This window comes from Podarcis vaucheri (genome assembly GCF_965113315.1).
Source record: "Podarcis vaucheri genome assembly, chromosome: 15".
NCBI classification, from domain to species: domain Eukaryota; kingdom Metazoa; phylum Chordata; class Lepidosauria; order Squamata; family Lacertidae; genus Podarcis; species Podarcis vaucheri.
In genome coordinates this window covers 33394277-33416911 of record NC_138753.1, presented here as the reverse complement: position 1 = coordinate 33416911, position 22635 = coordinate 33394277, and the positions used below count along the sequence as shown (strand labels likewise).

The following is a 22635-nucleotide window of genomic DNA, read 5'->3' as shown; positions in this document are numbered from 1 at the left end:
CCACCTTGCCCCTCACACCTAAAACAAGAAAGCCATGCAAAATTATGCAAGTGGCTGGGATGCTAAATGCTTGAATTTGGTAGCTGCCACTAGAAAGGCATCTTTTGTCTTCGTATTTACAGCCTTAAATGCCACAGTTTCTTATTATGTTTGCAACTGTATTGTAGCCACAAGTATCCTATATTTAGTGGTAAACAAAGCACCAGCATGCAAATGTGAACTCAGAAAAAACATTTGGAACAGTTAGGGCTTTGGGGAATTTTTTTTATTGAATTAAGCAGCAGTTTAGGAGGAAATGCAAGAACCAAAGAGGCTAGACATGGTGCAGCAGCCAGTCTCCATATTACACTAGGGCAGAGCTTGGAAATTTGTGCCCCCCCCCCAGCTCTTATTGGTTCCATATAGTATAGTCATAGATGATGCGAGCTGTCGTCCAGCAAACATCTAGAGGCCCACAGGTTACCCACAAACTAGAGGCTGTAGGTTTGGACACTCAAGTCTGGACACAACACTAAACCAAAATATAGCTTAGTTCCAATAGTACACAGCAGCAGGAGCAGCAGCAGCAGCACTTCTGTCCCAGAACCCACTCATTTGTATTAAGCCATGGTCTGGCTGAGTGTTACATGTGAACCAGGCCTAAGAGAAAGTCTAGCTGTCTAAAGCCAGCAGAGGCATGATTTGAACCCAAGGGCTTCTCAACGTGTAGCTGACTTCCATCACTATACAGCAGCAGAACAAACTCCAGACTGAGTCTTTCTTCAAAAACCCCATTACAACTACATCATGCCCATTCAGTCAATTTATTCCAACAAGAACGTTGTTTGTACTGGGCTGGGTTTCAGATGCCTCGACTGCTGTCTCCACCACCATATCTGTCACAGGACTACTGCATCTTCAAAAACCCCTGTCTGAAACCTACTGGGACCCCGGTCTTCACTTCCCATGGCAGCTGAATACAGAGCCTCAGCACTTGCCACAAAGATTCTCTGGACCGATGTAGGCTTCTAGGAGAAGCAAATCTTGCAGTTCCATGGTTGGCCACTTTAGAGTCCAAAAAGCTCCGCACTTAGTGGAATTCCAGGAACTAGGAGGTCAAGGAAATCACGTTTCTCCAATAAAGCTACACAGGCATCATTGCTTTGGTTCACTATTTCGTATTTCTGGGAACTCCAGCTTCAGTCGCTGTAATGAGCGAATGAAGAACAGGGGTGGCTTGCAAACCAAGTGGATTTTATCTTCTTCGCTGCCGTTTTTTGCAGGCAGAGTGAGTTGGCAGGCATGGAGGTGAAGTGGGAGGTGGCGAGCTTTGACTTGTTCCAAGCCCAGCCTCTTCAATGCAGCCTTTGGAAGCTTCTGCAAAAAAGGAGGAAAGAAATGGTTAAATGTGAATTCCTGGGCAAGGATCTCTTAATTTTCCACTTTAGATCTCCAAGTGCTGGGAGGTGGAAATGCTCTCTTGCAATGATGTAACAAAGTTTTTTCTCAATTTTCTGAGAGATGTTGTTAGAAATTGACCTGGCAAGGGGACAGAATAATGGGTCTTCTTGGAGATTTTGAGGATCAGGAATGATAAAAAAGAAAAAGGGTGTGCTTTAGCCATGATTAGTGGTTGGCCGCTGGTGAGAATTGGACAGTTACAAACAGTTGATTTGTTCATGGATGTATGGAGTAGAATGTAATGAACATTCTGTGCATTTGGCAAGAGATTCTTTTCAAAATTTGCAAGTATGCGGAAGATACTTTTCAGATTATACAATGTAGAAAAGGAAATAGTTTATGGTTGAAGTGAATTAAAAAGGAACTAAGTTTTTGCAATAATGGTCTGCTCTGTTCTAGCTATCTGATTTGTAATAATAACAAAATTAATATTAATATCATAAATGGTACTGCTCCCTCTCCAAACAGATCGATAAATATGCACCTTGACAGTTCTAGAAGCACTAGAGACTGCAGCAGGCACATGCCAAAGGATGCAGTGAACACCCAGTTGGATTAGTGCTTCACAGCAACTCAGACTAAAAGCTCTTTTTGATTCAGCCATAGCAGTGCTCTATGGATTCCAAGTTGGGATGGCAGCATCTCATCCAAACTCCTACTCCATGCAGGAAATCTAGGGCTACAGAATCTCCAAGATTTGAGTATCAAACCTCTACGTGAAGACTGCCAGCAATTACCCTTCAGGTAACTGGTTCTAGAGATGAACTGCTCTTCCTGTTAATACATTTCTCCTGATGTTCAGCCAAGATCTACCCTCCCGTAATTTAAGGAGCCTTGTGGAATTGTCCCTCCCTGATGGTGTCCTGGCAGGTGTTCAATGTGTTAGTGGGTTGTTATTCTGTGGCATACCACCTGGATGACTTCTGGTTAAAGGAGGCATATAAATAATTTTTTAAAATAACTAAATAGCTCCATCAGGCCTCCTCTCCTACAACTGTCACCTGGTTGCAGTCATTCCATCAGGCTGCCTCAGTAGGAAAGGTGGGAAGCGGGCTCATTCCATAAGCTTTGCCGAAAGATCAGCTCCATCAGTCACTTCCTGCCCCTCATCTGTTTCTATGCCAGCTGGTCATTATAGCTACTATTTAAGAATTGTGAGATCTGGTTTTTTTTTAAAAAGAATATAAGTCTGAAGGCAGGGACTGTCTTGTTTTAATGTATTGTATGTACGCCGCTCTGGCAACCTTTTTGGTTGGAAAGCTGGGTACATATGCTCTAAATAAATAAGTGAATAATACACTCCTTAGACCTTGCCCTGCCTTCTTGAGCAGCAGACCAAGCCCTTGCAGTCTTCTGTGTGACAGCCGTTCACATAGACCAGGAGTGGACACCCGGCGGCCCATGAATTTTTATCTGCATCCAAGCGGTTCTTTCAGAATGTCACTGATACACAGTAAAAAGTCAGCTAGGTTTATGTAGCCAGTAGCCTGAGGCTACTAGTTCCTGGTACCCTCCTACCTAAAGCATTTAGCAGCAGGTGCAATGGGAGTGATTGTTTGGAATGGACTGGAATTTGAAGCAGATGACAACCATCTCAGGGCAGGAGATCAGTCTACCAAACTGAGACCCCACCCACCATGTTTTGAAATGGATAAGAATGCAAGCCAGGTTCCTTTCTAGAACTTGGCTGAGGCTTGAATCCTAAGCAAACTTACTTGTGGTTTAAGGATCTTTGGCCATAATGAGCCCTACTTCGAAGTAGGGTTTGAGACTCAACCAGTCCACTATTTGTAAAAACCTAATGTTTTCAGAGCACTCAAAAGATCATACATAAACTAATTTGATACTTATGAGAAGTTAAAAAACTGATGATTGTTCACAGTAACAGTTTATCCAAAGTAAAACATTGCATGTAATTCTTACAACATTTCCATGTATTTTAAGTCATTTCTGATTTAATACAGTGGTACCTCTGGTTACAAACTTAATTTGTTCCGCAGGTCCGTTCTTAACCCGAAACCATTCTTAACCTGAGGTACCACTTTAGCTAATGGGGCCTCCTGCTGCCGCCCCAGGATGTTCTCATCCTGAAGCAAAGTTCTTAACCCGAGGTACTACTTTTGGGTTAGCGGAGTCTGTAACCCGAAGTGTTTGTAACCCAAAGTACCACTGTAGTTAGCTTTTAACTGATTTAATCTGTTGTATGGGTCAATCTTGCTTAGAGACAACTATAATTAAGTAGTATATAATTGAAATAAGTTAAACACATAGTAATACTACATAAGGTTTTTTTAAAAAAAAATGTGAACAATTTGCTGAACAGTTCTTCTTTTTCACTCTGAACTTGAAATGTCAGGGTCAGCCTACACTTGTCCCAAAAAAGGGTAGGGGGGGAAGGGAAAAAAAATAAAATTTAAGTAAACACCCATTGTTAAAAACAGTCCTGATAAGTAGGCAGGACTGTTCAAGGATCAAGGAACACCTGCCAATATCTGACCAGTGTGCCAATCTAATTTTCAAGTAAGCATGCATAGGTGTGCAGTGACAACAGAGGCATAAGAGGCCCTTATTTCATCCTACTGTCTTCTTTCGCTGAATAAGCTCCTTTCATCATGCTTCTCTTACCTGTGGTGCAAGCTTGTTCCAATGGGAGTATTTATGGTCTCCAAGGATTGGACAGCCTAAGCCATAGGCCAAGTGGACTCTGATTTGGTGCTTCACTCCTACGTACAGGGGGAAGGCAAAGAGAAAAAATTAAACACACATGTATAGAGAAAGCCACAACCACCAAATACACCCGTCTGCTCATTCTTAGCAATGGGCTGCCCATACTGAGTCCCATTTGCAGTTTGCTAGAAATGGCGGAGGAAGGAGGAGAGAAAGGGCGGCTCCACTCATCTACCTCTGACATGAAGCCCCCAAAGGGAATGCCGTTCCTGCACCACTATCATAGTGTGAACAAATCAGTGGTCATTAAATTAAGAGCTTATAATTCAAGTGGCACATTCATGCCTTCCTTTTTCAAACAGCAGCCTGTATTTCCTACATGTACTTCAGCGGCAATGTGCTTTTCTGTTTGCACCGACTTTCAAAGAACAGCAGGGCTTTGCCCTGAAAATCAACATATGAGTCCTTTCAATAAGTAAAATTAAATATACTTCTGCATGGGTAAACACTACTGTATGCTCCACCAGAAGATTTCAAGATGACCAAACTTGCTCTGCATTCAATTGCACAGAACAAGGGGCAAATAATAATAACAATTTTAAAATGCCCAAATAAGACAAACTGCCAGGCTTAGAGATGCTCAGGAAGGCTTTTAAGTACTCAGTGCTGATGGCACCACTCTGCAGAAGTTCCTGAGGCCTTACCTGTGACTGGGTGCAGTTCAAGGAGGGAAGAAGAGGAGGAGCTACTCAGCACTCGGTACTGGGTCACTGCCATACTGGCATCTCTGTGCTTGCGGACTTTGAACATATTCCCATCCTCAGAGGACACACGATAGTTTGGCGCAAGTGTCATCTAAGCCAAAGAGAGATAAATAGATGTATCACGCCATAGAGGTCCATCCCTCATTATCCACCTCCCAGCACTTTGTCACTGAAGGATCAGGCAGCGTCAGTGTTTAGAAGGGCCCTTTACCAGTTGTAGCTGGTGCAAAGTTATGGCTGCTCCTGGACTGGGAGAGTATGACCCTAGTAGTTCAGGCACTGGTGACTTCAAGACTGGTTTACTGACATGTGGAGCTTCCCTTGCTCTTGAGATGGAGTGCAGAATGCTGCAGCACAGTTGCTGACAAAAGTGAGGTCCTGTAAGCGTAGGACACCTCTGCTCAGAAAGCTGCACTGGTTGTGCATTTGCTATTGGCCAAATTCAAGATGTAACTATTATCATATAAAACTCTTAACAGCTTGGGAATTTGCAGGATCCCTTTACTACTCTATATAAAAAGGTAAAAAGTAAAGGACCCCTGGACAGTTAAATCCAGTCAAAGGTGAGTATGGGGTTGCGGCGCTCATCTTGCTTACAAGGCCAAGGGAGCCAGTGTTTGTCCACAGACAGCTTTCCGGGTCATGTGGTCAGCATGACTAAACCGTGACGGAAACCAGAGTGCACAGAAACACCATTTACCTTCCTGCCACAGCGGTACCTATTTATCTACTTGCACTGGTATGCTTCTGAACTGCTATGTTGGCAGAAGCTGGGACAGAGCAACGGGAGCTCACCCCGTTGTGGGGATTCGAACCACCAACCTTCTGATCGGCAAGCCCGAGGCACAGTGGTTTAAACCACAGCGCCACCCGTGTCCCTATATGTGCCCATCTGACTGCCATGATCTGCGGAACTGGCACTGGAAAGCTGTTCCAAATCCAACTCACACACTGTGTTGAATTTCCCAGGAATAAAGCTTAAATGATAAATCAGTGCCTTGGTGCTTGGGAGAACTGGAGAGCATCAGAAAGCCCTCCTGGAAATGGTGTGGCTAGAAAAGTCAAGACATTGCTGACAGGAAGCAAACTCACTTTATAGTGCAATTGATTCCCCTCGGCTTCCTTCTCCATGATGGGAATATCCACCACTCCCTCTTCTGGCTTTGGTTCTCCGATGCAGATCGCCCTACCAAGATAACAAGTGATGAACAGTGCCATATTTCAGCTTGTTACAGCCATCAACTCTCCTTTCAAGAGGGAAAGAAAATGAATTCAGCACTTCATTAACAGGCATTGTCCCAGAGATGCAGTTCTGAAGGGGCTACTGGCTTATAAGAAGTCAAAGTTTCTTATAAAGCTGAAAGTGGGAGGGGGAAGAGTATATGAACCCCAGTAATGTGTCTCATACCAATATTTTTTCTCCACCTGTCGGGTTTTGAAGAGCTGCTGGATCTGGTGTGCGGTGTCCTCATCCCGGGCAAGCACCATCACTCCAGTTGTTTCTTTATCCAGCCGGTGACAGAGATGAAGGGGTTCAGCTTTCATGCCATCCAACATCTTTGCCAGTACTGGCAGCACATCAGTGATGCACATTTTTACCTTGGGGCCACCTGGAAGGAAAGCAGAAACAGCCTTGATCACATGGCCTCCAAAGAGCAATTTCTTTTCCCTTAGCAACTTCACCTCCAATGTGTGAACACACCAATATCACAGACCTGAAAGGATAATTTTCCTGAAGCCCAGATTCTCACAAGCATCTCCTAAGCAAATTGGAAAGACTGTTGCATGTCCACATAATCACGCACTCATCTGTTCAATTATAGCCAGAAGCCAAAAGTTACTTGAATACCAAGAGTGTGCATAAACAGCAACTGTATATGGGGAAATTGAGACGTGCTGTAATTGATTTGTTCCCCTTTGTCTCTCTTCCCTAGCAGAAAAAAATAGATTTTTCTTGGTGGGGGGATTAACCCCCCCCCACCTATTGTATTTCCCTATTGTATTTCCCCAGGAAGGAGATAGTCACATACCACAGTTGCTGCCTCTGTAGTGTGTACCTTTCCAGTAGAAGTTGAAAAGACTTACGCAAGAGAAACACCTCCTGAATTATTATTTGCAAGCTGATCTGTGTAGCACTCAGAACACAGGTGGCAATGGCAGAGGCAGCTCCTACATGTACATGCAGCACTGAGGTTTCATTGTTTATAATGTAGAAGAAATGTCTTTCTGGGAAGACTAAAGTTAATAAGACACTAGTCTGGCAATGTGGGAATCTCATAAGCAGAGGACAATGAGAGAAAACTATCCTTTTGTCATCCCCTCACCCACAACATCTAATTCAGAAGGTTATACTGCTTCTCAGTATCACTGAGAGTAGGGTAACTAGGATTCTGCTCCACAGGATGAATTCATATTTAACCTGTTGAAGGGCCACTACAGACCTCAAAAACATATAAAAGCAATGACTGATTAAGTCATAGAGAAGGAGATATCTGGATAGTTAGCAGGGCTCTTTGCAATGAGGAACCTGTGGTCCTCTAGGTGTTTCTGGATGACAACCTCTGACCATTTGCCATGCTGACTGAGACCGATGGGAGCTGAAGCCCAATAACATCTGAAGGGCCACAGCTCCTCCATCCTTTATAATTACCAATCCACTATATCAGTCTTTCAGTAACATCACATTGCTCATTTTTCTCACCATGAACAGGAAGGCCATAAGGTTTGTTAATCACCACAATCTCTTTGTTCTGGTAGAGGATTCCATTTTTTAGTGCCTTGGCCAACACATTAGGATGAACCCGCTGCAACTGCTTCGTTAGCTGAGCAAGTTCTTGCACCCGCCGTGATACTCTGTCTTTAGGAACCTTTGATGGACCAGGGAAGAAAGAACAAAGTAGTTCATCAATCCTTTATTGTATCATTTCTGGTGTCACAAAATATGTATAGGCATGCATGTGCAAAAAGAAATACAGCAAATGGTTTTTGAAAAGGTAAGAATGGAAACTACTGATGAAAAAATATACTAGCTCTCTCTATCTCTCTATACACAAACACATACACCCTATTTGCCAAGAAAATAGCACTGCATCTGGAAATCATAAATCTCTGCCACCAACTTGCAACAAACAAGTCAATTAAAGCTGTGAAAGAAGAGGTGGAATGTGTATTTATTTTCCCTATGGCCATTTCCCCACAACAAAAACCCCTCCCTGTAAGGTGCTTTTCCCATGCAGGTGGAAAAGCATGGTGGTGGTCTTTCAGAAAAGCAGGCACTGCAGGAAAGGAAAAACAGCCTCTACTTGTGGATTCCACCACTCAAGGTAATTCAGCGTTCTATCAAGTTACAGCAGCAGGAGAGATGGGAGTTCAGACCCCTCCATTAAAACTGTTGGGAGATCAGCTCTATTAGGCTTCTCCTCTCCGTGAGCATTTTAAGAAACAATATATAACTTTAACAAAAACCACAAGAAGCTGTTTTTATTAAGATAACACCATGCATGTGCCAACTTGGTCCCTGGTCCCTGTACACTTATGCCACGATGAACTTAGCTGGAACACAGGAAGCTGCCTTATATAGAATCAGGCCATTGCCAGCATTGCCTGCACCGACTGGCAGCAGCTCCCAAGAGTTTCGGACAGGGTACATTCTCAGCAGCCACAATGACCTAAGTAGAACTGGATTTTTTTTAGAGAGGATATGCTACCCCAAGCAACACCACATACTAGCTATGTATTTTGCTTCCCCCACGCCCCATCAAGGCAGCAATAAGGTGGTGTGTGATAAACGATGACATAAATAATCATACATAACAATTTAACGACAAAAGTTAAATCCAAGATTAAAAACAAAAGCTATGTTTAGGTTCTGCCAGGAGCTTGAGTGTTTACACGATATAGAAGTAAAGGCTGATTATTTAGGAGACCACTGTAAGCAGATGAAAACATTAGCAGAAGTTTAATCTCATTTCTAATGTAACAATCACTATGGACAATATGGAGAGATACAAAATATAGTCATGAAATAATATGCAGTTGAAAATGTTGACAAAAAGACCCATGCAGGGGGTGCTGGGAAGTTTGGATATTCAGAGAAATCTCTAAATGTGGATATGTACTTGGTATTGTTATAACTTTACGGCTGTAAAATCAAATAAGAAATATTTTCAAAAGAAAGAATAAAAGCAAAGGTTGGGAGTTCCAACCTCAAATTGCACACAAGTGCATATGGAACAACACACCAACCCCTTTCAGGGCTGCTGAAGAATGTTGCATGCTGGGAAGTGTAGTCTTTCCTTCCCGGCGCAATGCACTCTGGGAAATAGAGTCCCAACTGACCAACGGACTCACCTCGGCCTGCTTTTTTTTCTGCTCCTGCTTTTCGGCTCGTATTTTCTCCGCCAGCTGCTGGGCGCTGAGAGGGGCGGCCGCGCCCTGGCTGTGAGAAAAGGCCCGCCGGCCTGCTTTCAAAACGAGCCGCAGAGCGCGGCAAGAGGCGCCACTCTGAGCCGCCATCTTGTTTAGGGCTGTCCGAAAAAAGCAAACGGAACCCGGATGTGGGCGTGGCCAGCACCGCCCGCCCCCCCTTTCGCTCGCGCGCTACCATGGCGGCAAACCAAGCAGGTCAGGGCATTAGAAGAGGTTCCGGCTAATCTCGAGCAATGAGATAGCCGTGCGGCGTTCTCCGTATCCAATGAAAAGCAGCCCTTTACGTGCAGTGGGTGGGAGAAGAATGTTGGCGCACCAATGAAAGATGGCGGAACGGGAGCGAGCCAATCATGGAAAGAGGGCGGACCTTGCTATTTCCTTTTCGGTTTGAACAACGGCAGTTGTGCGGCGGAGTAACCGTCGTCGCGCGAGGGCAGAAGGAGCCGGAGCCGGCGGCAGCAGCAGCGATCAGGTATTAAGCGAAGGGCACAGGCCGGCAGAAAGCGCACGTGGCCGGTCGTGGAAGATGCGCGCGCATTCGCTTCTGGCCGAGCCTTGACCTCTCTCATCCCCCTCCCTCCCTTTTTAAAATTCTCACAAGAACTTTGTGAGGTAGGTTAGGCCGAAAGATTCAGTGGTTGGTTCAAGGGTCGTCCACTGAGCTTCGTTGCGAAGGGGGGTTTGAAGGGTAGCTTCCTATGCCTGCCTCTGGTACTCTAGCCCAGGGTGGGAAATCTGTGGTTCTGCAGTTGTTGGTACTCCAGCCATGGGGATGGGGGGGGGGGGAGCTGAGTAAATAAAAATATATATGCTTAACTAAAAGTCGAAATAAATCAGAATATTTGAAATCGAAATGATCTCTGGGGTCACTGGGAGGATGTAGGGAATCCCAGCCAAATGGGTGGGGTATAAATAATAAATTATTATTATTATATTAGTAGTGGAAGACAGGAGTGCCTGGCGTGCTCTGGTCCATGGGGTCACGAAGAGTCAGAAACGACTAAACAACAACAAGTAGTATTTATTATTACATTGGTTCCCAGTACGTTTCCGAGCACAATTCAAAGTGTTGGTGTTGACCTTTAAAGCCCTAAGTGGCCTCGGTCCAGTATACCTGAAGGAGAATCTCCACCCCCATCGTTCATCCCAGACACTGAGGTCCAGCGCCGAGGGCCTTCTGGCAGTTCCCTCATTGCGTGAAGTGAGGTTACAGGGAACCAGGCAGAGGGCCTTCTTGGTAGTGGCGCCCGCCCTGTGGAACGCCCTCCCAGCAGATGTCAAGGAATTAAACAACTATCTGACTTTTAGAAAACATCTGAAGGCAGCCCTGTTTAGGAAGGTTTTTAAAGTTTGAAATTTTATTCTGTTTTTAGTGTTCTGCTGGGAGCTGCCCAGAATGGCTGGAGAAACCCAGCCAGATAGGCGGGGTATAAATAATAATAAAATATTATTACTATTATTAGCAACCTGACTGAGTGGTAGACAAGGGAAACAGAGGAGGATGACAGGTGCCCCCCCCCCAATACCCCAAACCATAAATCATGGCTTTGCCCAGGACTCCAGCTGCCATAATCTCTGATGGCTGGATGAGAGATGGAGCACAGCATCATCCCCAGAGCCACAGGGTCCCCATCCTTTCTCTAGTACCACACTGACCGCAGCATTTGCTCTGTACCTTTTTTTTTTAAAAAAAGCCTTCAGTTTCCAACCTAGATCCTATCAGCACTCTGCAATGTAAGCAGCATTGTACTGCTGTAAACACTCATTGCTTCTTCCAAAGAAGCCTCTCCTGGGAACTGTAGTTTGCCAAGGGTGCCGAGAAGCTGCTAGGAGACTCCTGTTCCCCTCAAAGAGCAACATTGCTCAGAATAACTTGGGAAGAGAAGCCCAACACAGCAAGCTGGAACAAACCTTATGCTCTCAGATTTTACACACGCTAACTATTTTAAAGGGATGTCAAAAGAGGATTAGTGGCTCTTTTAAGACCCACTAAAAGTAGAAGCAGTGGGTTTAAATTACAGTAAGGTAATCTTTAAACTAAAGCTGCAATCTTAAAATATATTTCCTTACGAACGACTTCCACTAAATTCAGTGGGGCTTAGCTCCAATTAAACTTCTGTAGGATTGTGGCCCCAATGTAAACAGGCATTGGAATAAGTTATACTGGTAAACTGCAGTAGAAAGGGATTGACTAGATGGCATGGTGCCAAATCAATTAATGCAAAATTAATAATAATACCAATACCTTTATTGTCATTGTACAACCTGTGTACGATGAAATAATACATACAAATGATCTTTTTCAAGTGAATTTTAACTAAAGTAACTATTGAATGGCTGCTATGCTTTCTAATAGGCCACAACGTATCTGCTCATCACATCCCTGACTAGAGGAACTGTTCTTTCTATTTTTCTGAGGTCCTAGTAACCTAGTTAGTCCAGCTTTTCTTAGTTTTTATTTTGCTCCTTTGTTCCTATCACTTTATCCATATGGAAGAGCAGGATGAGGCTGAACATAAGGAAGTGTAGAAAGAGGTAAGTCCCAACCTAAAGACACTACTACTTGTTTATTCTTGTAAATAAAAAAAGGCACCACACCCAGCTCCATTGATATGACAAGGCCGATTCACATATCCAGCTTGTGATGTGGTGGCCATATAAGAAGACCCTAATCTGCGGCCACTTACTCCTCTCCATACAGTTACCCGCCTGGTTTATAGATTTGTTTTGGCAATGATAAATTGCTTACAACTGTTCTAAGAGCTATAGATGCTTTCAGTGGTTGTAGCAGTAGGAAGAGTAGGAAGAAAAGTAGGAAGAGAATGTGGAGCTAATAAAGGGATTTGCCTGTATTTTGAAAACAATTTCACACCTGCTTTTATTTTATTTTATTTCACACCTGCTATTATTTTTTTAAAAAATGTTTATTTCTTAAATGCAAAGCATTTAGTGGTATGCCTGTGTTCTTAAAAAGAACAAAAGTAAGGATCCCAATAGGTTTGCATGAGAAGAGATCTGGAGATATCTGCTTGGAGATAAGAGATGGCGTGGAAACTTCAGTCTGAACTCGTACAGACTCTCTTTGCAGCTTGTTCTGGAACATCATTGTATGTCTCCACACTTTTACTGTGGCTGTTCTTAACTTCCATCTCTTCATCTGATTCCTTTTCAGAGTGCTTTGTTTTCTTAAGGTGTGGAAGTTCAATGCGTCCTCTACGCACAAAGTAACTGATGCGAGACTCCAACCCTTCACATTTGGGGCGATCCATTAACGGCTTGTAGTTTCGGGCTTTTGCTCCCTCGATTAAGGCACTGATCTGATTGTGGACTGGGGGCTTCAGCTCTCCCCACCGAATTGTGCTGTTGCTTGAACCTGAAAACATAACAAGTGCCAACGGGTCAACAAGTCATGTGTAGCATATTATTATTCACCGGTTCCTTCTATCCCCTTTTAAATTACCCAGTTCTGTACCCATATATGTAATCGCTAGAATAGTGCCTTAGAGCAACACTCATACCTAGCAACGGTGAATACGGTTAGAATTCTACAGAACTTTGCACCTCCTACCTGTCTCTGTAGGCATCTCAGCAAAATCAAGCCCTTTTAACATGCTACGCAGCATATGCGTTTTAACAGCATGGTTGGCCCAAAGCTGCTGTAAATGAGTGACGTTAAACTCCTGGACATTGCGATCATAGATCCACTGGATATTTTCAAATTCACAGTCATACAAAACCAGAGGAAATTCCACTGCCATGCTGCAAGAAAAGGAGAAGATAAGGTGTTAAGGAGCTTAAATCAGATGCCTGTGACTTAAAACAGGGAAGTACATGCATAAGACTGAGTAACAATCTGATGTGATACAAAGCAGTGATAAATCTTTATAGTGTTGGATTCCCATACATGTAAGGCAATTGGTGTTGATCTTTCTGTGCCAGTAACGGGAGTGCAGTTTTTAGTGCACACTAATGACATCTATATGGGACGTGGGTGGCGCTGTGGGTTAAACCACAGAGCCTAGGACTTGCCGATAAGAAGGTTAGTGGTTCAAATCCCCGTGACGGTGTGAGCTCCTGTTGCTTGGTCCTTGCGCCTGCCAACCTAGCAGTTCGAAAGCATGTCAAAGTGCAAGTAGATAAATAGGTACCACTCCGGTGGGAAGATAAACTGGGTTTCCGTGCACTGCTCTGGTTCGCCAGAAGCTGCTTAGTCATGCTGGCCACATGACCCGGAAGCTGTATGCCGGCTCCCTCAGCCAATAAAGCGAGATGAGCACCGCAACCCCAGAGTCGGCCACAACTAGACCTAATGGTCAGGGGTCCCTTTATCTTTACTAACACACATCTATAGCTTCCCTTTCCACCCACTCTTCAGCATCTTGATGTGGTTTTGCCTGCAGTCCAATTGTATTATGGAGCAATGGCACTGGAAAAGCTGTACTTAAGAGCTACAGAAATCCCAATTATGTTTGCCAGGACTTTGCTAAAGACTGGCATGCATTTTCATAGGCAAGACAGGGGTATGGTGATGGCTCAGAGCTCTGGCAGAACACAGGCCTTGCATACAAAAGGTCCCAGGTTCAATCGCTATAACCTCTGATTAAAAACGGCTCTCTGATATTAGGTCTAGGAAAGACCTTTGTCCAAGATTTGCATCCAGTGCTAATGAGTAAAATAAGCCTGTTTCACATCTAACACAAATGTTATACTGGCTATATAATATACTTTAATTTCTTTGCAAAGTCATACCTGTATTGTGGTTTCCGAGGGTTGTTCTCTACATCCAGCAGCATATCAATAATCTCTGGCTTTTCCATCCTTTGTCCAATCAGGAAGAGAATAGCCATCATGCAACGGACCTGGTGGTAGAGGAATGCTTGGCCTATCACTTCAAACAGGTACATTTGGAAAGGGTTGTGCAGGTCTGCATGCTCTGCATCCTCTGTTCTAGCCACAGGCTTCACCTCTGCAGTAAGAATTGTCCGTTGAAAGTTGGTCACACCGTTGGCTACATCCATCTTGCATAGATTACGAAAATCATGGGTCCCCACGAGCTTCTGAGCTGCAGTATTCATGAGAGCTACATCTAGATCAGCACGAGGGAAGAAATAGCGATAGGTCCTTTTGAGGCAACTAAACCTAGCACTGAAGCTGGGATCTACTGGGGCCCAAGCCAGTACCCGTATGTCATGAGGGAGCACTTGATTCAATATGTGTGTGTAGCGGATCTCCTCTGCAGTATTTGTGGCTGTGTCCCTCGTTGCGCCCTCGGGTTTATTTGCTGCTTTATCCTTTGACAGGTTTGAGCGGAGATCTAGGGAGATTACCTGAAACATTGGAGAAGGATAATATGGAGTAAAATATGTAAAAACAACACTATGGACAGTATCCGATGCCCTCATTGCATTACACTTGTGCAACAGAACTCCACACCCCCCCCCCATGGGCACCTTGCACCTCCCCAATCCTTGCGCAAACTGTAGAATTGACATAGCAATACTTTGGATACAAACCTAAGGGTTAGATCCCAAGTTAGCCATACTTGGAGTAGACCCATTGAAATTAATGGACATGAATAAATTAGGTCCATTAATTTCAGTGCGTCTGCTCTGAGTCAAACATAGCTGAATACACCTCTAATATTTATTTTATTTTTTACGGAATCAATGAGAATTCTCCAAATACAATGGTGTTGGTGTAGGTTCCTCAATGACTATTTGGACCTGAACTGATCTGCTGATAGGTTTTATCTTGCAGCCCTGGATAACTCAGGAAACTCACTTTCCTGGGAGGAAGCCCCATTAAATGAGTTCTAAAGCCTCAGCGCCTAGGGCTTGCCGATCGAAAGGTCGGCGGTTCGAATCCCCGCGGCGGGGTGCGCTCCCGCTGCTCGGTCCCAGCGCCTGCCCACCTAGCAGTTCGAAAGCACCCCCGGGGGCAAGTAGGTAAATAGGTACCGCTTACCAGCGGGAAGGTAAACGGTGTTCCGTGTGCGGCTCTGGCTCGCCAGAGCAGCGTTGTCACGCTGGCCACGTGACCCGGAAGTGTCTTCGGACAGCGCTGGCCCCCGGCCAATAGATGTGAGATGGGCGCACAAACCCCAGAGTCTGTCAAGACTGGCCCGTTCGGGCAGGGGTACCTTTACCTTTACCTTTAATATCAGCATATCTAACACCCAGTACAGTCGTACCTTGAAAGTCGAACGGAATCCATTCCGGAAGTCCATTTGACTTCCAAAACGTTTAGATACCGAAGTGTGGCTTCTGATTGGCTGAAGGAAGCTCCTGCAACCAATCGGAAGCCCTGTTGGACGTTCGGCTTCCAAAAATAGTTCGCAATCCGGAACAGTCGCTTCCAGGTTTGCAGCATTCGAGAGCCAAAACCTTTTGAGAACTAAGCTGTTCGAAAACCAAGGTACGGCTATTCAGCTCCAACCAGAGCTAAGATGTCTTGAGGTGCAAACTCTTTGCTAAGCGGGAATATCACAGAAGGTAATGCGGCTGCCCCTGCTTTAATTCACATTCTGTTATAGTGCTGAATCCAAATCCCCCCTCCCTAAACCCTCTGAGCAGGTTCCCTCATTTTCTGCTGTGGGTTGAGCAGGTTGGTTTCATAAAAATGGAGGACAGACAGATGCTGAACTCACCTGTCCAAAGGCACTGACTCCCTTGTCAGTGCGCCCACAGCGGTGATAGTTGGAAGTCTGTCTGCTGGCCACCAGTCGGGTTTTGCTGAGAGCCTCAAACAGCTTTTCTTCAATAGTATTGTTGGTGTTCTCTTGGCTAGCAAAGCCCTGATATCCCCAGCCCAGGTAGGCTATCTTCAGTGCCACGTGTCTCTGGCCATAAGCGCTAAAATCAAATGGCCGCTGCTGCCGTTTCTTAGTCTTCCCTGCTGCTGAGAGGCTGCCTTCTGTGCCTGCAGTCTGCTTGCTCTCTAGCTTTTCTTGCAGCCTTTGCACCATGTCTTCCAGTTCCTGGACTCTCTTCAGTAGCTTCTCTGTTTCTGCTCCATCTCTGGCCATTGTGAGAGTCCCTGGGAAGGGAAAACGAGTTTCTACAATTCAAACTTTTGTATTTGCTGCTAGAGGAGAGGCTATTCAGCTGGGGACTGTCAACTTGCTACCCAGCTTTCTGCTTTTATTTTCTACCTATACTGTATTGCATATTTGAACGTAATGAATTGTGAGTGCATGTCTTTCTCCATTTACTGATAAAGTCATACTAATTCTCAGTGGGCTTTCGGGACATGTTTTTTTGTTTACATGGACTGCAAGGTGTAGGGGACAGAAAGGGTTTGCTCTTGACACCCATGGGCTACTCCTGCATAAGGAAACCCTACATAATACACAGGATTCTGGGGTTTTGTTCTGAAGTGCACATATTTCATGTGAGATACTGGTCCGCCCTGTTGGGTCTCGCAGTTCCCAGTGTGAACTGAATGTGCACCATAAAGCATACTTAACATCAGGGAGGAAGATTTCAAGTTGCAGGCAAAATGCCTTTCAGGGATTCAGATCCACCATTACTGATTCTCATTGTGGTATCTGATATATTACTAAGCAGCCTCAGGATTTGCTGGAAAGCTGGGAAATAATTTGAAACCCACCAGTACAGCTAATAACTGTAAGACTTAACACGTTCTCCAACGTACTGCAAAGGGGGAACATTGTAACGCAGCAGTACTCAGGATTTTTATTGTATCCTAAGCTGACTTAGGACGCGGGTGGCGCTGTGGGTAAAACCTCAGCGCCTAGGGCTTGCCGATCGCATGGTCGGCGGTTCGAATCCCCACGGAGGGGTGCGCTCCCGCTGCTCGGTCCCAGCGCCTGCCAACCTAGCAGTTCGAAAGCACCCCCGGGTGCAAGTAGATAAATAGGGACCGCTTACTAGCGGGAAGGTAAACGGCGTTTCCGTGTGCTGCTCTGGCTCGCCAGAGCAGCTTCGTCATGCTGGCCACGTGACCCGGAAGTGTCTGCGGACAGCGCTGGCCCCCGGCCTCTAGAGTGAGATGAGCGCACAACCCTAGAGTCTGTCAAGACTGGGCAGGGGTACCTTTACCTTTTAAGCTGACTTAAGTGAAAGCAAATTCTTGCTGGAAATAGGTAAATGACTATTCAATCAGTGAATAAATTTAGTACAGTGGTACCTCGGTTTTTTAATGTAATCCGTTCCGGAAGACCGTTCAACTTGAAAAATGTTCAAAAACCGAGGTGCAAAGGATGACATGCAATTTCAATGGAGAAAATTGGGAAAAACTCAGCGGAAAACTGTTCAACTTCTGAGGTGCGTTTGAAAACAGAAGCATTTACTTCCTGGTTTTCGGCGCTCAAAAACCCAAACGTTCGGCTTCTGAGATGCTCAAAAACCGAGGTACCACTGTACTTAAACTTGTTTTGGGTAGATATAGCACACTGTGTGAGAATTAACATCTCTCTCTTTCAGAATCAGTGACTGCACCAAGCCAAGAGAAGCAATGGAAACATTCATGGGACTTGATCGTCCCCGCTGGGCCTCCATGAGCCATGAAGATCGGCTCAAAGAAGCTGCAATGGCATTCATCCGCCTTTGCGCAGAACAGGGAGAAGGTGATAGCCCAAGGAAGATGTGTTTTGCACCTCAGCTGGACCCCTACACAAGAGCCTCGGTGGCCTCTTTGGTCAGACCCACACTTCCTGTGAAGATTAGGCATCTTCATTCGGGACCCGCCTTGCAAGCAAAGACTCCCGAGGAACCCAGAGTTGCTAGGAAACCTATAATAAAAAGGAAAGTTCTGAGGCGAAGGCCTGATGGAGAAGTAGAGGTGACGGATGAGTCCATCACCAGCACACCAGAGACCAGCAGTCAGAGTGACCCCGAGTATGGGGAGTTGAGTCAAAGAATGCACAGTCTGAAGACTCAGCAAGAAGAAGAAGAAGAGTCCGAGGAGGAGAGTGAGCCAAGCATTTGCCCAGAGTCTGAGACGGCTTATTCCTGGAGAACTACAGAGAGCCAGAGCCAAAGCTCACAAAGAGAGAGCCAGAGCCGCAGCAGCACATCCTATGAGCAGGACTTGATTGTTGCTGGCCACCCAAAATCCTTCATATTACCAAGATTTGATCAGCTAAGCCGGAACAGAATGAAGACCGACCGGGTAGCCCGTTACTTGGAGCATAAGCATGACTGGGAATCTCTGCGGCTACCAGGGGAAGATCCCAGGAAAGGGGTGCGCTGGAGCATCCGGGAACAGATGCTCTGCAAGTCAGAATTGCCTCCTAGGGCTCAGCACATTTATATTCCCAACAACTACCTGGTGCCTACAGAGAAGAAGAGGTCTGCCCTGCGCTGGGGAATACGCTGTGACCTGGCAAATGGTGTGATGCCTAGGAATACCTACTCCTCCTAGAAATGCAGAGGTCTCTATAGCGCCATCCACAGGAGCATGCCTTGCTTAGCACAGCCCAAATATCCAACTACTCCAGGCAAGCAGCCAAGCTATTTTGTTTCCTTTGAAACCCTTTCAAATCCTTATTGGTTTTAAATCTGGCTTTCAGAATGAGTGTTCCCACAGCACAAAAGGATTTTACTTATTCGTGCTTCTTGAATAGTTGTCCCATATAGGATCATTTAGAGATTAATATTGCCTCCTCAGAAGCCAGGCAGAAGATGAACCAAAGTTTATGTCAATGAGAATAATTGTTATTTTTATTGCAAGATCTTTTAAACCCACTTCCTCTTCCTAGCGCAATCATCATACTTCTGTATGATGTTGTTATTTTTAAAGAAAGTTTAGCTTCTAGATGTATGGATTAAATTAAAAGTGTGTGGTATAAAAGGATTGCCTCTAGTTTCTCTGTTGACTGGTTAATTTGTTGAGAAAGTAATATTTTATCCGGAACAGAAGACAGGTCAAAAGCTTCACCTCATTTATCAATTGTTGTTGTGTGGGACTGCTGTGCTACATTGTAAACAACTCTTCACTTTCAAGTGGGTATGTGGTTCTTTTCCAATTGGGAATATTGTCTTGGTTCGTATCTATGTATCTATGTATTTTTTAAAACAATTTTATTGAAGGTTTTTAACATGTTAAGCAATAAAATCCAAACACATTTATAAAACAATAAAAATATATTAAAAAAGCGAGTAATAATAAAATACTTATACAGGCAACTCACAGTTTAGGTGCCAAACCTAGAAGTAGCCCCAAAACATCACTGATAGTGCAGGAGTGTAGCACAGTGGGCGTCCACACGCTCCCCTATAAACCAGAATTACTTGTACTAAGGTTCTCGTGCAAAGTGCTTTTCTTCTGTTCTAAGTTTCTTTCCCTACTTGGAAACACTACGGATATAATAAAATATGGGTTGCATATTGGAGAAGTCAATGAACAATTGGAGATTTTAATTATGACTGGCTGCAAGTGTAAGCACCAGTGAACACACTGAAACTTCTGAGTACAGTGGACGCTCGGTTGCGAATGTGATCCGTGTGGGATGCATGTTTGCAACCCGCAACGTTCGCAACCTGCAGTGGTGCGTCTGCGCGGGTTGCAATTCAGCGCTTCTGTGCATGCGCGACTGCTGAAACTCAGAAGTATCCCGTTCTGGTGCTTCCAGGTTTCAGCGCGTCTGTAAACCCAAAAAATGCAACCTGAAGCATCTGTAACCTGGGATATGACTATATAGTGGAGCAAGGAAACTGCTTTAGCCAGAAGGCTGCTTTTCCTCCTGGGTAATATACCAGTGGTGGGTAGGGCTGAAGGGGGAGAAATGGGCAGAATAACTGGTCCAAATTCTATCTTTGTACAATGGGCTAATTTCTACACACGCCTGCACACACCTGTCCTCTGTTCAGACTAGAGATGGGAAGGCCTGGAAAAAACCTAGAAAATGGAGGGTAAGCTTTGGGGGGGAAAGCCCTGGTTTTTTCCCATTTTTTCCGGGTTTTTCCCAGGCCTTCCTATCTCTAAGACAAGCAGTATTGTGGCATGATTTTCATGGGTAAGAACTCATTGCGTGCATGAACTGCCAGAATCTGTAAAACTTGAGCTAGTTGACACTTTTTCTTACCCTTAATGTGAAATTACAGCCTAGTTGGCTTAATGTTTTTTCCTGGTAAACTGGTGGAAACTGTTAACAATAAAATTACCAACCCTATAGAAGTCTTGCTGATAACTTCTGTAAGGGTAAGTCTTGTCTACCTAACCATTTTAGAGTTCTGCGAGAGTATCATGCAAATGGGGTGATCTTGGATGTGTTACCTGAACTTAACTGGTTAAAGAATGCTAAGTGGAGAGTAGGACTAATTGACAGTTCTAACAATGGAAGGATTTAGTAAGCAAGGTTCTCCCAAGATCTGTAATGAAAACAGCTTTTTAACTTATTCACCACCTCTTGTGGGAGTCCATTCCACTGTCAAACAATTCTGTCAGAAAGTTCTTCCTGATGCTTAATCGGAATCGCCTGTATTATAACTTGAAGCCACTGGTTCAAGTCCTATCTTCCATAGCAGGAGAAAACAAGCTTGCTCCATACTGCATGTGTCAGCCCTTGAGATAACTGAAGACAGTTATCACCTCTCAGTCTCCTCTTTACCAGGATAAACATACCAAATTCCCTCAACCGTTCTTCATAAGGCTTGGTTTCCAGACCCTTTTATCATCTTGGTCGCCCTCCTCCACACATATTCCAGCTTAACAGAACTGGACACAGTACTCCAGGTATAGTCAGACCAGGGCAGAATATTAGTGGGACTATTACTTCCCTTGATCAGTGGAAAGTGATGCAGGCTGATGCAAAAAACCCCAATAACTTCACATGTACTTACAGCGTCTGAACTGGTGTTAACTGGCCAGGAAGGAGATTTGAGAGTTGTGGCAGATAGCTTGAGAAAGATGTTTTCCTAACATGCAGTAGCTATGAAAAAGGCAAATTCCATGTTAGGGATCGTTAGGAAAACGATTGAAGCCACCAACAGGAGGCCCTTATACAAATCCGTGCAGCAACAACACTTGGAATAGTGTATGATTCTGGTTGCCATACCTCAAAAAGGCTCCTGCAGGTTGAGAAAGTGGCAACCCAAAACGATTAAGGGAGTAGAACAACTCTACTATGAGGAAATGTTACAGCATTCAGGGGTTTCTAGCTTATAAAATGTGGGCATGATAGAGGTGCATAAGATTCTGCAAGGTGTGGGGAAAGCAGTTTTTTCTTCCTACTATATGAAGATAATGCTAGAACACACAGTCATCCGACACACCAATTCTCTACTGACTGTTTTTTAATTAAAGAAAATAAGTATACTAGAAAAAAACATTAAAATATACTGTTATTGGAGAATTGGACACACTGGCCCATGAGAATAGACATGCATTTAAGTGCTTTTTGCACCAGTGAATCGAGCAGCCTTATCCTGTGTATCTTTATTCGGAAGTAACTGCTATTGAGGTCAACGAAGCTACCTGCTAGGGATTACAACATCCTAGATGCATCCTTACTCGATGGGATTTCAAACCCTACACCCAGTGAGTGTGCGTGGCAGAAGATGAGCCCTGTTGGATCAGGCCGATGGCCCGTCCAGTCTAGCATCCTGCGTGCTCCCCACGTGCGGTTCTCAGTACTTCGAACACGCGTGATCGTGGCTCAGGGTTTGAAGTCGGGCCACTAATTTTGGACAGAAACGGCCAGTGTAAGAGCTAATCACGGAAGGCTAATCAGAACAGGCCAACTAGTAACACCGCCCCCAAAACCCCCATATATATTATATAATATATATATATATGTATAAAATTTTCAAAGGGTTCAGAATTGTTATATGTACAGCGGTGGGGGAGAGACGGGCGATCCAATCAACACCGCCATAAGGCTGCCTGTGAAGGCGATCAGCTTCACTAAAGGAGCGATCTTAAACGCACTTACTCAAGAGTAAGCCCATTGAACACTGTGGGATTTGCTCCCGTGTTAAAACATGCGCTGTGAGCGCGCGACCCCCGTGTTCCTACCTTTTACGCAGACGTTCGTTGAGAGCAAAAGCCTCTGAGCGCAGGCATGCCGCCCCGTCCCCGATTTCTCCGCAGGAAATGACGTAAAGGCTTCCTTTCCCCCAACACATGAGGCAGAGGAGGTTTGTGGGAAATGTAGTCTTTCTAAAAAAAAGCGGCCGGTTTAGCGTTTTACTTCCAACAGCAGGCAGCCAAATGTTTTGGGAAGGTTACAGAAGGTTATCCTGAAGGGGATAGCCCTCCCCTCCTTGTTTGACCCCATGCCTCTGACATGGAGGCTCCATTTAGTTATCATGGCTATGAATCATTGAAAGCTTTATCCGCCATAGTATGTAAAGTCATGAGCTACTGAATTGAG

General features: G+C 44.7%; 3 protein-coding genes across 7 annotated transcripts; 1 reads left to right on the top strand and 2 right to left on the bottom strand.

Moving 5' to 3' along the window:
- Positions 1 to 250: 250 nt before the first annotated feature.
- RPUSD4 (RNA pseudouridine synthase D4) lies at positions 251 to 9425 on the bottom strand. The gene is made up of 7 exons (XM_082200628.1): positions 9222 to 9425; positions 7573 to 7738; positions 6280 to 6481; positions 5964 to 6057; positions 4812 to 4962; positions 4066 to 4163; positions 251 to 1356 (listed from the first exon to the last, which is right to left on the bottom strand). Exons 1-7 carry the CDS (start codon positions 9384 to 9386, stop codon positions 1135 to 1137), a joined length of 1098 nt encoding a protein of 365 aa, XP_082056754.1. The 5' UTR covers positions 9387 to 9425; the 3' UTR covers positions 251 to 1134.
- A 209-nt stretch (positions 9426 to 9634) lies between these two features.
- Positions 9635 to 19112, top strand: HYLS1 (HYLS1 centriolar and ciliogenesis associated). 3 transcript variants are annotated; one of them, XM_082200637.1, is made up of 3 exons: positions 11762 to 11834; positions 14132 to 14197; positions 17744 to 19112. In XM_082200637.1, exon 3 carries the CDS (start codon positions 17775 to 17777, stop codon positions 18681 to 18683), a length of 909 nt encoding a protein of 302 aa, XP_082056763.1. In that variant the 5' UTR covers positions 11762 to 11834; positions 14132 to 14197; positions 17744 to 17774; the 3' UTR covers positions 18684 to 19112. The 3 variants fall into 3 exon arrangements, with proteins under 3 accessions (XP_082056762.1, XP_082056763.1, XP_082056764.1); XM_082200636.1 differs by lacking the exons at positions 11762 to 11834; positions 14132 to 14197 and adding an exon at positions 9635 to 9771; XM_082200638.1 differs by lacking the exon at positions 11762 to 11834 and having other exon boundaries at positions 14132 to 14270.
- On the bottom strand, positions 12205 to 22360 carry PUS3 (pseudouridine synthase 3). Of its 3 annotated transcripts, XM_082200507.1 has the most exons (6): positions 22278 to 22360; positions 21104 to 21192; positions 15946 to 16334; positions 14049 to 14626; positions 12868 to 13058; positions 12205 to 12672 (listed from the first exon to the last, which is right to left on the bottom strand). In XM_082200507.1, exons 3-6 carry the CDS (start codon positions 16321 to 16323, stop codon positions 12356 to 12358), a joined length of 1464 nt encoding a protein of 487 aa, XP_082056633.1. In that variant the 5' UTR covers positions 16324 to 16334; positions 21104 to 21192; positions 22278 to 22360; the 3' UTR covers positions 12205 to 12355. The 3 variants fall into 3 exon arrangements, with proteins under 3 accessions (XP_082056633.1, XP_082056634.1, XP_082056635.1); XM_082200508.1 differs by lacking the exon at positions 21104 to 21192 and having other exon boundaries at positions 22278 to 22349; XM_082200509.1 differs by lacking the exons at positions 21104 to 21192; positions 22278 to 22360 and adding an exon at positions 17448 to 17737.
- Positions 22361 to 22635: the final 275 nt, after the last annotated feature.